We start from the raw sequence: 13,564 nt of genomic DNA, 5'->3' as shown, positions 1-13,564 counted from the left end.
GGCTGGAAGGATCTGTTGGAGAGAAAATCTACAAACATCAGTTAAATCAAAGGCTTGTGTGAGATCAGTGAAAACAGCTCCTGTCAGTTTGTCTTTGTCCATATTGGATAGGTTGTCATCTAAGGAGGAGGAGAAAACTGGTATGTTGCTTTGTCAAGAGCAGAATCCATGTTGCTTATTGGATAGAAGATGGCATTGATGTAAATAAGCAGTAATTTGGTTGTAGATAATTTTTCTAGTATTTTACCTAAAGTGGCAAGTATTGAGATAGGATGATATTGTGAAACGGTAGTTGGCTTGGGTAGTTTTGGAATAGGAGTTGACTGTAGCTGTTTTCCATATCTAAGGCATAATCATTTTAGTTGAACACAGGTTGTATATGTGAGTGACATATCTTTCAATCTCTGGACACAAAAAATCTGGACAAAGCCAAAAATAATAGGGGACAAAACCCCAACAATAGGGACAAATTTTAACTATTGCTCTTATAAACTTAGAAAGTTGAGAGAATGCAAGGCCTTGTGTTACCATGCATTTTCTAAAGGATCTGAAGACTAAAATTAAAATGCCTGTCATTATATAATGACTTCAGTCTTCACTTATTTGTCACAAAAATACAGAAAACCATAAATTTTATGTGGAACAGACGAAAAATGTGAGACAAAAATCTGGACAGTTGAGAGGTACGGTGAGTGAGAGGGTGGAAAGATGAAGTCCTTACAAACATATGTAAAATAAGAGGCTTAGGTTATCTGAGCCTGGTGGACTATATATATTTGTATTTTGTCTATTTGTGAATGACTTGTAACCTTAAAATGATTTCACTTTGAAGCAGAAATATTTAGTCTTTCCATTAATTTTGAGTACTGAATGGTAGAGTTTTCTAGATGTGGATGATGTAATGTCATATTTGAAGTTCTGGGAAAAAGCAGAAACTCAGTTCTCTGTTTCTTATAATACTAATAGGCAGTTGTCCATCACATTATGCAGCCTAGGCAATAATTTGGATAATGGAATATTGGTGGTTCACTGAAAAAACAGAGTTCTTGTGGAACATTAAAAATGATGCCAATTTCTCATTCTAAAAAATCACTTGCCTTTTTCATAATGGTTTTAAACATGCACAGCAGAATGTAATGTTGATGCTTGTGTAATTCTTGGAATTGCACAGAGCCCTTAACACATTTTTGAACACTCTTTATTGAACTCAGTCTATCAAATACATATTCAAAATCTTCGTCCGCATCCTGTTACAGTCATATACTTATTGAGTGTACATATTCAATTTTCTTTTTTCATGAACTTTTCAGTATTTCAAACTGTTTACATTTTTCAAACAATAAACCTTCATGCCATTCACTACTGTTATCTTTGTGACATTTTTGGTTCTCCCAACCATTCCTTCCTTCTCCATGCCTCTGGTGCCTTTTGTGAAGGTAATGGTGCCACATATTCCATGTAAGGGTATGATGCATCTTGTGCCTTCCCAATCTAATGAGCTCCCATCTTTCTGCTTTATGTCCTTTATAATAACTAGCTTATCTTCCAAGAACCAGTCTAACACTTGATTTCCAATTTCTGGTTGTCATTTTTCCTTTGCTAAAGTAAAGTTAATAGCAGTATTATCTCTTTAGTAACTTTGAATTTTTTCACCCGAAATCTGCCTTAGGGCATTTTGCAAACACAATTTTAAAATGCGTCACTTCTGCACACTTTCAAAAACATACTTCCAATTTCCTCTCTCACTGCCCACACACCTCCATCAGTTCACTGTGAACCAGAAGGATAATGCTATGCAATTTGTTAAGGATATGAAAATATCTATGTAAGCATTTCCATGCAAATATCCTAGACCATGTTGGTTTAGTGGCATGTTTTGAAGCCCTGCACACTTGCTCCATTGATCCTTGTCCACCCAACTTTTTCCCCAGTCCTGCCCAAGTTTCTGTGGTTGACTTTTATACTTTCCACATACAATTGTGTATGCCCTGCTTATTATCTCCTTTTTATAGTTTTTGCCCCCCTTTTGTTTTTTTACAAAGTAACTTTAGTCCAAGTACTGCTTTATCTGCTTTGTATGCTGTATTGTGCATTGAAATGCACAGGCAATTCCAAGAACACCACAACGCTCTAAATCTATTGCTATGAGAAGGTAATGATAACCACTTCATTTTTGTTACACTTGCATGTATTAATAGCTAGGTACTGGCAATACAACTGTCGATGCAAAATACTTTCCTGTAAAAATGTTGAGGACGTGTGTATATATTGTACTTTTTGTTGATCAGTGCATGTTTTCTGTAATTCATATTGTACAGTGTTTGCAAGATGTTAATGTCAGACTCTTGCTTGTGCTAAGTTCAGGCACTGAGAGTGACACATGCACAGCCAGCACAAATGTTCTGATTAACACTAAGCTGACCGACATTTTGTTGCACTTTTGGTACCATGCTGATGTACAAGCAATATTATGCTCATGAGTATGAGATCATAGAATAGTATAGTCTCCCTGTTTTAAGACATTACTACTCAGTCACCTCTAATCGGTTTGTATTTTTTAATGCATTTCCTGTAGACATAGTCTATACTTCATAAGAGTCTGTTGATGACCAACGCATAAAATGGTGTTTTGGTATTTGCTTTTACACTGAAAAAAATATTGTACTTTCATTGTATTATCACTGGATTCTTTTTCCATCTGAACAGTAGTTATCCACATAATGCAAACAAATAGGTAAGGTTTCCCTTTCTATTAGAAGTAGCCTGTTTAAATTGTATATTAATACTGCTGTTTGAAAGTATTCAGTGTTTTCTGCTCTCTGTCCCCAAACCCTTGTTTTCTTGTTGTAGGTTGATGTGTACTAGTAGTTGTTTTGTAGGTACTGAAATACTGTATTGATGCTTTTTATTAAGAAATGATGTATAATTGCATTAGTTACTATTTGAAACTTTCCTTGTTTGATTCAACAGCTGTTGCATAGGTATATTTTTAGCTCAGTTTTGTGTTGATACCCTTAATGGTAACCGTAGGAATCAGTGTTAATCTGTCCACTTGCAAAAGAACTAAAAGTTAAAAACAATTTTGCACAGATAAATCAAATTGCATATTTTCTTTTGGAAACTTTTAACCAGATTTTACAATTCTTCTGAATAAACTGCTGGTTCAGTAGGTTTTTATTTTATAGTTGCAGATATTACAATTAAAACTAAGATAACAAACTGCTGATAATACTTGCATTTATGGGGAGATAGCTGTTTTATTGCTACAAGACTCAAATTATTCACCTCATCCTCAAAGAAGAATGGAGTTTACATTTATTGCTGAAGACATTTAATGTGTGAAATTTTGTTCTGCAGTTTTGTAATCATTTAGAGGAACCTTATTAAACTTTAAAGTATTAGTTTTGCTGTTCACTGTTGTTGAGCATTATGTTAAACTATCTTTTGTTTCTTTCTTTAGGTGCATGATAGCAGACGAGGTAAGACAAAATTTAATTTGTGCAGTTTTCCAACTAGGAATAGTTAGAGACTTTGTCTCCCAGCTTCAAGACCTGCTGTGCATTGCAGCTGGTTTTAAGATAATGAGCAACACATTGCATCTTAATGAGAAGAATGATGACAGATTTGTTAATTTAGTTTAATAAGAGCTCAGTGGCTCAACAGGGCAAACATAAATGCAATTACTGTCCATTCTTTGCAGGACTGAGTTGATTGAAATGCTGAATTTGTTCTCCTTTATTAATATGTAGGCCTGCTGGATCAATTTTTATGCATTAATATTGATGAGAATATCATGCAGATAGTGTAAGGTTCAGCTAGGCTTGAGAGGGGATCTTTGCCAGTCACTGGAGTTCATTTTACTTATTATCCTAAGAAATCTAATTTAGAATGAGAACCTTTGTCATGATTAAGTAACATGTCTCTGTGTGCCTCTGATGTATCTTTCTGAATTAAAATGCAGAGACTTGCAAGTTTTACAGTATGATTGTTTTGTTATTGAACAGTCTTGTTTATAAAGGGAGTGCAACTGCATTAAGAATATTTCCAAACTGAGTAAAATAGACTATTGTAGCACTATGTAAATGATTGTGGTGAATCAGAGGAATTAATTCTTCATGCTGTCAGCATTTCATATGCACTTTCAAAGCAGAACCATTATTTAACATGCAGCAGTTCATACCATTGGATATTCTGTTATCATAGTCACTATGTAGGCATAGATTTTATTTTAAACATTTTTTGTGTACATCTGATTTGCCAAAGCTAGCTGCAATACTAGTGGGAGGGGCATATTACTGTTACATTGCACCTTCTGAGGTATTGGATAAATGGGTCTCCTTTACCTGTCTTATCGCCCTTCCCAGCTGCAAACTGTTAATGCTTATCTCTTTTGTCTAATGGTCTGCAGATCAGCAAATTGTCTAATCAATTTTGTTTGCTTTTTCAGTCTTCTCCATCCACAAACTTTTTTTCCCATTTTTTGCATATGGGTTTGGTGTGCCACTTCAACTGTGACAATCATCTAGAGCCAAGGTTCATACCACCAGGTGTGTACCTGCAAAGGTCAGAGGGTGTCACAACTTGGTGGCAACACTGCTGCATGCTGTTAGTGCTATTACTTGTGCTGGACTGACATGGTCATAACTCAGTTTGTCTGCTGAAATTTGTAGTAAAAAAGTGTATTTTTCCTATAAGTTGACTACAAACAGCTGTTGCAGCATCTTTCTAGGAAATGTGTGAATGATGTTGATAAAGTATTGGGGATTTCCAGAGCTTTTCTGAAGGTATACAAATGTTAAGTTCAGAAGCACCACACATCTTATAGAGGAGGGGTAGGAAGTTGTATAACTACATATCCTTCATTAGGTTTACATTGATGCTGACTGCAATGATTTGGGCTCTGATTAATGAAATATATCTTCTCAAGTCATATCAATGGTAAAACATTATTGCAGTATCATATTAATAGTAGCAGTGCAAAATACATATTACATTTTTAAATACCATCTTATCAGTTACATCTCCTTGGACTCTATTCCAGTTTACTGTACCTCAAATTCCCTTCTACGACTCTACTAGCTACACTACTTTCACATGTATTTGTCATTCACCCTTAATTACATCTCCAATTCATTTTATTTATGCGCTTCTCGTATCTTCTTTCACTTTTTCTGTCATAATAATAGTAATACCGATGACTATATCAGTCAATTTCTAGACTCTTCTGTTTGGGTTTACAAACTGTCTCACTCAGATACTTCAAAATTGCATAAACATGTTCATATTGCACTGCTACGTACTAAAGGGTATTAGTGCATTCTTTAACTTCCATGTGTATACTGTTCATTCTAAACAAAAATCGTATCCTGTTTTAAAGCCTATTATAACTTTTGTTTGTTGGAGTTTTTCTCTCTAGATGTTCTCTAAAAATAAGTCTTCGCCCAGTCTGTTTCCCAGTAAACAAATGCCAATAAGTAAATACATAAATCTGATTAATAGACAAATAAGTAGTAAAGATTAATGGCAGTAATTCCTTCCAGGTTATACTGGACACTTGGATGTTGTTTACATGTACAAAAATATCTACAAGACTCTGCCATTTCTGAAACTATCTGAGGTTGCCATGGCAGTGAGCGTTTTACCACTATACAGATCAGTACATTTGTCACCCTTCCCCCAGCAAAGATAGTTGGTGACTGAATGCATTAATTGCAAACGTTCAGTAATGCCTGCAAGTATTTTAATTTCCACAGTATTACCTAAAGTACTACATAAGTTAAAATAATGCTGGTGGGAAAATAGTCCTGACCTTAACCAGTACTTGATCAGTATTAACTGTTACATTGCTTAATTGCAAAAGGATTATGGTGTTTCATTAGATAAAATAATATTGCTGTTCAGTCTTGTTAAAGTAAGTACAGTATGACTTTGAAGAATAGCTTTGCAGTGCTAACAGACATGAATCTGAACTAGTACTTGCCACTGTTTACTTTTACAGTACTTAAATGCATTTTGTTTATGAAACTTCATTACAGAAATTAATGCAGTTATTCCATCATGGTAGAGTAAATCTAGTATTACAAACTGAAATAATTCAGAAATGAAAAGACTTGAACCTCAGCCAGTACTTGTCAGTATTTACATTATTAGTTTAAAAATATAGTTAGCTGGCATAACTCTCAACTGTACAGATTTTTGCCTGACATTTTTGGTCTGTTTTCCATAAAATTGTGGATTCCTGGTAATTTAATGGCAAATCATTAAAGACTGAAGTTAGAAAATAATGACAGACATTTGAGTTTCTGTCTTCCTTCCCATCAGAAAATTCATGCTAATGCTAAACATGTTATTCTATCAACTTTCTAGGTTTGTAAGAGCAATAATTAAAAATTGCCCCTATTTTTGAGTCTTTATCCCACTTTTATTCATGGCTTTGTCCTGATTTCTTGCTCCAAGAGATTGAGAGGTGTTAGCTGGTAACAGTTTAACACTTCTGAATAAAAATGTTACTGTTCTCATTTTTGTCTCCTTGAAATAAGGGCATTTGCTGTTCAACACTTGCAAAATCTTTTGTTGACTCCATTTTTTCTCTGTCTTTCATTTTCTTTCTTTTTCCTTTTTTATGTTCTGTTTTCTGCAGGTCCAGAAGTGATCGGAACAACTTGACCACAAGCCTCTCTGGTGCAGGAATTTTCCTCTCCTCCCCCTTGCCCACCTGGAAACCACTTCATAGTGGTGGCTCTACCCTTGTGGACACCCTGGTTCATAGCAGCCTGTTAAACCAGGAGTGTGGGCTTTATAACCTGGTTGAGACTGCAATATAGAGGGTAGTGGACAGGTACTGGACCCATACTGAAACCTCCTTCACTGTTTCAGTCAGCTCCACCGGAGGCTTCCACCTCCTCATAATCGTGGTCACCACACCTGTGTTCATTTGGATGGGGGAATATTTGAGGTCATCCAAACTGGAAAGGTATCAATGCTCTGGCCATACCATTTCTGTTTGTCCACCATCTGTATGTCTTCTGTCCCCCTCCCACTGTCTCCCGCCATAGTGTTCCTGCTGTATTGCCTGTCCTTTGTTTTCTCTTTAAAAATTCATTAACTCTTCCTTAACCCTCTTTTCTACACACTCTGACCTTATTCGTTTGCCACTTTCCTCATAAAAAAATTGAAAAAATGGGAATCGGTCCCTACCAAGCAAATATTAAACCTCTTCTGCATAACTCTCTTAATGTGATTTCTTCTGTGTTTTCCTTGTCTGCGCTTTCCCCATTTTGTGTCTGTTCTATCTTTGTTTTATTTAATTATTTTATTTATTTATTCTTTGCAAACCCAAGTTAGTCCCGCAAGGCTAGTGGTTCTCTCTTCAGGGAAGACCCAAGGTGGTAGTTCTACTTCTAGGAGAAAATTTGGCCTGGACATCGGGGAACTTCCCCTATTCTCTTTGATAGGTGCCTTGGGATATTTTACATCCACCGGAGCTACCATTAACTCAAGCAGATGGAACCTCAGTTTAGCATCCTGTATGAAAGATGACACTTTCAGGAACGCAGCATCCCTCTAATACTGTACTCTAGTGTCAGCAATCCAATAACCTGAAGTAGTAATAGAACCCACAGTGTTCTGGTCTTCCAGCACCAAAGGCAAGTGTGCTACCTGTTGTGCACTGACACTACATATCTTTTCCCTTTCCACAACAAGATGTGCATAAAAGGACACATTCAAAATGAGTACAAATCTTTAAAAAGATTTGATATGCTGGAGCAAGTGGTGCTGAACCATAACCAGCACGTAGAAATTCTTGAAAGATCTATGCAACTTCACCCTCAGTACTGCTTCCCAAAAATAGACTATGACTTTTGTGAGTTTATGGACATAAGGAGTTTTCCACTCATTCCATGTCAATTTACACTGATTTAAATGTGTGAAAGTGTATTTGTCTCTCTCTCAAAATTCAGAAGGTGTACAACCATCACTTGTTTGCACTTTGCTGATTTAAGTATAGGTGAAATGGAGAATCTGCAGATTCTCTTTGTGCATCTGTGAAGAATGGGACTATGAGTATAACATGATTTTTTTGTTTTTTAAGGAGATTGGCAAGTAAGAGCTTACTCCTTTACTGTCCAAACTTTCACCGAATGTATAGATTTTTGCCTGATATTTTTCCTGTCCTTCATAAAATTTGTGTTTTTCTGGTCAATTTTTGAAGATTGAAGTCGCAAAATAATGACATACATGGTAAATATTGGAAGAGTCCACATTAAACTGTTACAGGAGGCATCTACAGATATTGCAGTGGTGCTTGTTCATTTTTTTCACTGATGTCTGTGTGTGATTCTTGTCCATTTGTGCATCAAAGGAGATGGATTTTCAGTAGTGCGGAAACAAAAGCAAACAAAAAAATTAATAATTTTCTCTACTATGATAGCTTTGGGATCTTACTAACCAACCATTGCCCCATGCTTGAGAACATTAGCATGTGTGAAAATTTTCACATGAACCATTGGGGTTCCATTCATACCACCCTAGAATACCTGCTTGCCATTGCATGCTGTCTAGGGGCTTTGTATCACTCTCCATATTAGTGAGAACCAAATCCAGTATGTTTGCACCCCTTGTTGGTATATTGATGATCTGGTCCAGGGAATATTTCACAATTCAAGAATCTCTGTGCCTGCACATTTGGTACTGTATATGATTCCCAGTTAATAATTGGGTAATTAAAGTCACCCATGAATGTAGTATTGGGTTAAATGGTCAGTGTTTCTGGTAAGCTTAAATATGTGTTATAGGTTTCGTGAGTCTTAGAGGAGGGACCTATAGCTTACAAGGAAGTGGTATATGATTTTGCCTATTGTGATTTGAACCTGGAGAAGCTCAAGTGCATTGTCCTGTTTAAACAGCCTTGAGGTATATTTATTTTTGATATAAATTGAGTCTTCTCCACCTTTATTCCCTGCCAGTGTAATAGCTTATCTGAATCTGTGGAAGGCATTATAGTCTTGCACTGGAGGGGTGCTTTCTGTGGTTTTATCCATGTCACAGTGATTGCACAGATGTTAACATCATCTAGGGTGAGGGGAGATTGTAGAGAGTGAAGATTCTTGTTTAAATTCATAACATTGAGTAGTAACACCTTTTGATTTTCCTGGCTTTGATTTGCTATGTTGAAAGTATTGTCAGTTTGGCATTGCCTAAAAAAAGACACTATGGGGAGAATAATGTTTTAGCTAATATTCAAAAGCCTAGAAGGGAGAGGCAAAGTGAACTTAACATAACAGTACATGTTCGAATGAACACTGCTCCTGCAGCTGCTGCTTCCACCCCCCCCTTTTTTTTTTATTATGTTGGAGTGTGTTCATATATCTATATCTATGTCTTCTCAGGGTGCAGCCTCACTCTCAGTTGGCATGAAAGCTGTGAAGGGCTTGGTGCTCAAACCTGTATTTTTAGGCAGCTCAGCTTCAGCTGCCTAATGTTTGAGAGCATGGAAGGTGCCCTGAAGCTTTGGAAGCTGGTCTTCTTTTATATCTGTCACAGGATATAACCCATATAGCCAAGGCTACGTCAGCAATGATCATTTGATTATCTGCTGTTATGGAATGTTTACTTAAAAAAATTGTACTTCCTGCCAAATATCCATCCCAAAAGCCTTTCTTCATCAAATTCACATTATCATTTCTTTCCAAATGTGTCTCCTGCAACTTTGCTATTTGCACTCTGTATTTCTTAATGTAATTCAAAACTGTTTAATTTCTGTGTATACCTGTAAGGCCATTTACATTCTAAGATGATATGGAAAGAGTAGGCATTATGATAAAAAAGCTATTGTTCCCACCTGCTATACATGACAGATTTTTTCCAACTTGTCACAGGCTAATCTTTTATACAGTTGTTTCTTCTTATCACCATTTGAACTTGTCATATTTTTAAGACTTTTTTCTTTACTGAAACCCGTAAAAAAAACCAAAAAAAAAGACTAAATACATTTTCAGAACACCCCATCCACTATTAATTTAGAATAAGCAAACAAAACTTTGCACATTTTCAACAAATTAAATTTAATCCTGCAGGTAGGAACATTTGGCCCCAATCAACAGCTACACCCACCAGTGTTATATAATCTAAAATTAATGTTACTCCTGGTAAATTGCACATTAATGCCTTGGTTCCAACTGTTTCCTGATTGCTATAAATACTTTGCTTATCTCTATGTCTCTCCCAGATGTGAAAACAGGTTGTATGCTTTCAGAAAACATCAACTTTTAGCCCTAAAAATGACTACATTTAAATTAAACTAAATTGTGCACTGTTCTGTTGAAAGCATTAAAATATTAAGACTGTTGGGGGAGGCTACCATCTATTATTCACTTCCATAAATTCACACTTTTTCACGGAACTGCTTGTTGTTGTACTTTTAAAATGTTGCATTTCTGTCAGCAAATAATGCTCAGAATTTTCAAGATTAAGTACTTGCATGGACAGACAGCTCTTCTCCATATAAAAGTAGTCAGCAATGAGAAAAAAAAGCAGCTAACAGCTTTGCAGATGCATGAAGACATCTTTTGTAAATATTACTCACAGCAGAATGTAGAGAATTCTCCTGGCCAACTGCCTGCAGCTGCAGATTTCTGGAATCCCACTGAGAGCATTTGCTAATGGGGGGAAAAAAAACAAGTGAATATCTTTTGCAGATGCAAAAAAACTTAGTATTTTTTAAGTCTTTCATCATTTTGTCTTATTATTTCAAGACAGTTCGCTTACAACAAATACCTGTTTTAACTCAAGCCAAGCACATTACTCTAGACATTCACTCTTGTAAAAGCAAGGGAAATTTCAATTCTGTAGTCAGTTCAATTTTACACCCCAGCAGTTCATGATCACATCATTATATTAACTTAAGTTTGCTGCATCCCAGCCTTTCTTCTCTTGCTATACTGTGAAGTCTATAGTTCTTTCAACTAAAAAGAGTACTTGTTTTTGATTTAATATCTGTAACACATACACGAGTCATTGAAGACTTCCAATCCACTATTAATATACCCCTGAGTACATGCTATACAAAACTGCAGTATAATATGCAGATCTGATGCTGTCAATTTTCATTCATTCTTCAACTAATGGGTTTGTATCGACTCGGCAGTTGTACCTCGTGGCCACCAAAAAACTCTCGAGCTCCTTCCCTACTCATAATGCACCAACCCCTAACATCTCTCAGATCTCATTTGGTGCTTTTGCATGCAACTGTGGCCACCTTTAGCTCTTGAGTTGCATAGTGGGAGAAGTCATTTTTACTTACAATAGACTACCTCTTATCTGGTCTCACTGGGACTGGATCTTAGGCTGGATAAATGAATAGATGATTAATCAGAAAAAGCATTAATCAAGTAGAATAACAAGATTTGTGTTAGTATGTATTTTTTCAATGAATATGAAGTCTAAAACTCGATTGTCTGTCATTATTTAGCCCAGAGCAGGTGGAAGTGTTCTTCTCTGTTGCTTTTGCTAGGACTACAAACAGACAAAATGATTTATTGTGTTAGCGCTTTTGGAAGGGTTAATACCCTTCCTTCATCAGATAATTCAATACACAAATTAACCTTCCTTATATAGCTATACCATAATTACTAAATGACATCATTATAATCAATTAAGACATCAATTAAGCATGCAAAGCACTTGATGAAGCTGGAGCCTAGAATTTTACTTTCACCAAGCCTTAAAACTAAATAAGCCCATAAAAATCTAGTCATACATATTTCAATACACATATTCACAAACAGCTAAATAAAAATGAATTAACAAATATGTAATTCATTAAATAAACAGTAAATACTGCAAATAGTAGCAAACTGATAACATATTTTAAAAACCTTCTAAAATCCATTTAATATGCTAAAATGTTATAAGTATAATAAATACTAATTTAATCTATCATATCGCAAATATAAAATTCCTAAGTAACTAATCTTACCAACTTTATAAATATATATAAACTGTTTAAAAAATTATTAATTATTATTTATGAATGAATAAGTACACTAAAATTATAAAATTGTAATGTTTATAAAACATATTAAATATCTTATTCTTTATGTAATCTAACTTAACATGTTTTATACATTATATGAATTTTCACTTATATTAAATTTTTAAATCTGGAACATAAACAAAGTTATCTTTTCAACGCTAATTTCCTAAGCACACATTTTATGGAAACAAACTCATTAAGACCAGGATGGACATAAGCTGTAGTTCTAATCTGCCAATAAAGTTCGTGGCATTCTAAATCTAATTGCCACGGGCTACCCCTAGGATCTGGTGCAAATGCCACAGAACACACTCGAAGTGCTGTTTACTGCTGCTTTTTTTCTAATTTAGTTTAAATGGCACTAATTTGTGAGACAATGAATTCCAGTCCATTTACTTCTCCCCTCCCCCATAACACTTAGCTTCCCTAGCTGTCAAAATCCTGAGGATAATTTGACCTGGTAATTCCATTGTTTGGCAGATCTCAGCAGGGTGCTTGTCTCATGTAATTTAATCTTTGCTCTAGCATTTCCTTTGTTAGAGGGGACATTTTTTGCTGCACTATAGCCATGGCCTTACTTGACTGCAGTCACATCCAGTAAGGTCTTCACCAAGGAGCTAAAGAATGAAACATTTATACTATTAACCAGTTTAGATCTTTATTAATTTAAGTGTTAAGGTATCACTTCATGCTTCCACTTTGTAAAAAATTGAGATTTACATGTGCAAAGTGTATTGGTATGCAGTGTTTGCCTTCATATGTTTTTACTCCACTGGTTGGTTTGCCAAAAAAATCCTTTTGCAGTGTCCCTGGATTCGTCTTTGTACATACAAACCACATTGCTATATTTCCCCCTTCCTTTTTCTTGTGTCCAGAAGTCACTTATAACAAAGTACATTTTTTATTGATTTTTTTTTTTAAATAAAGGACATCAAGGTTAACTTACCTTGAATCAGATAATGGATGCCACTGCAAAGAATCACTGTTGATATTTGTGGAAGGACAAAATCCCTTACTAAATATATTTGCCAGCCTCCAGTTCAATTGTTGCCATGGCTTTAATATACTGGTGTGTTTGCTCGTGCCTTCCAAATATCTCCAACATTACATACCAGTTTTTCAGTGTAGTAACCACCCGTCATGCCCATACACCTTTAGCCATCAATATGCAGCTACTCCTGTTCATGTAAGTATGTGAATTCATTTTCAGACTTAAGGTGTGGAAGCTGCACTGAATAATTCTAGGTGCTTGTTTAGGTTTCACATGGTGCTTGCTTAGAGCTACTCTCATGTTAAGCCACTATGAATATGTTGCACTGCCACCTCTGATACCAGGGTAATGTTTTAATCTTTCTATTCCCGCACTGCACACTAGCAGTATCTGGTGCAAATATAACAGAGAAGTATGCAAGCGATGCACCACCTAAGCATCATTTGCCATGCGGAATGTACAAGTATGCATACCAAATTTCTGTGTTTCCAAACATCGGTGTTACTACACTACTACTGAATAAAATGAACAGCACTCAG

General features: G+C 35.7%; 1 protein-coding gene across 1 annotated transcript in view; it reads left to right on the top strand.

Moving 5' to 3' along the window:
• The window catches only part of ZRANB3 (zinc finger RANBP2-type containing 3), a 2,104,294-nt gene that overhangs the window by 757,571 nt on the left and 1,333,159 nt on the right, over nt 1-13,564 (top strand). The window contains exon 3 of the mRNA XM_044074946.1: nt 3,461-3,479. Coding sequence (XP_043930881.1) covers nt 3,461-3,479 — 19 coding nt within the window. The remainder of the gene's footprint in view (nt 1-3,460; nt 3,480-13,564) is intronic.

This window comes from Protopterus annectens, chromosome 6.part0, assembly GCF_019279795.1.
Source record: "Protopterus annectens isolate FY-2018-M chromosome 6.part0, PAN1.0, whole genome shotgun sequence".
NCBI classification, from domain to species: domain Eukaryota; kingdom Metazoa; phylum Chordata; order Ceratodontiformes; family Protopteridae; genus Protopterus; species Protopterus annectens.
The sequence above is the reverse complement of the archived record's forward strand: the minus strand, read 5'-3'. Positions and strand labels throughout refer to the sequence as shown.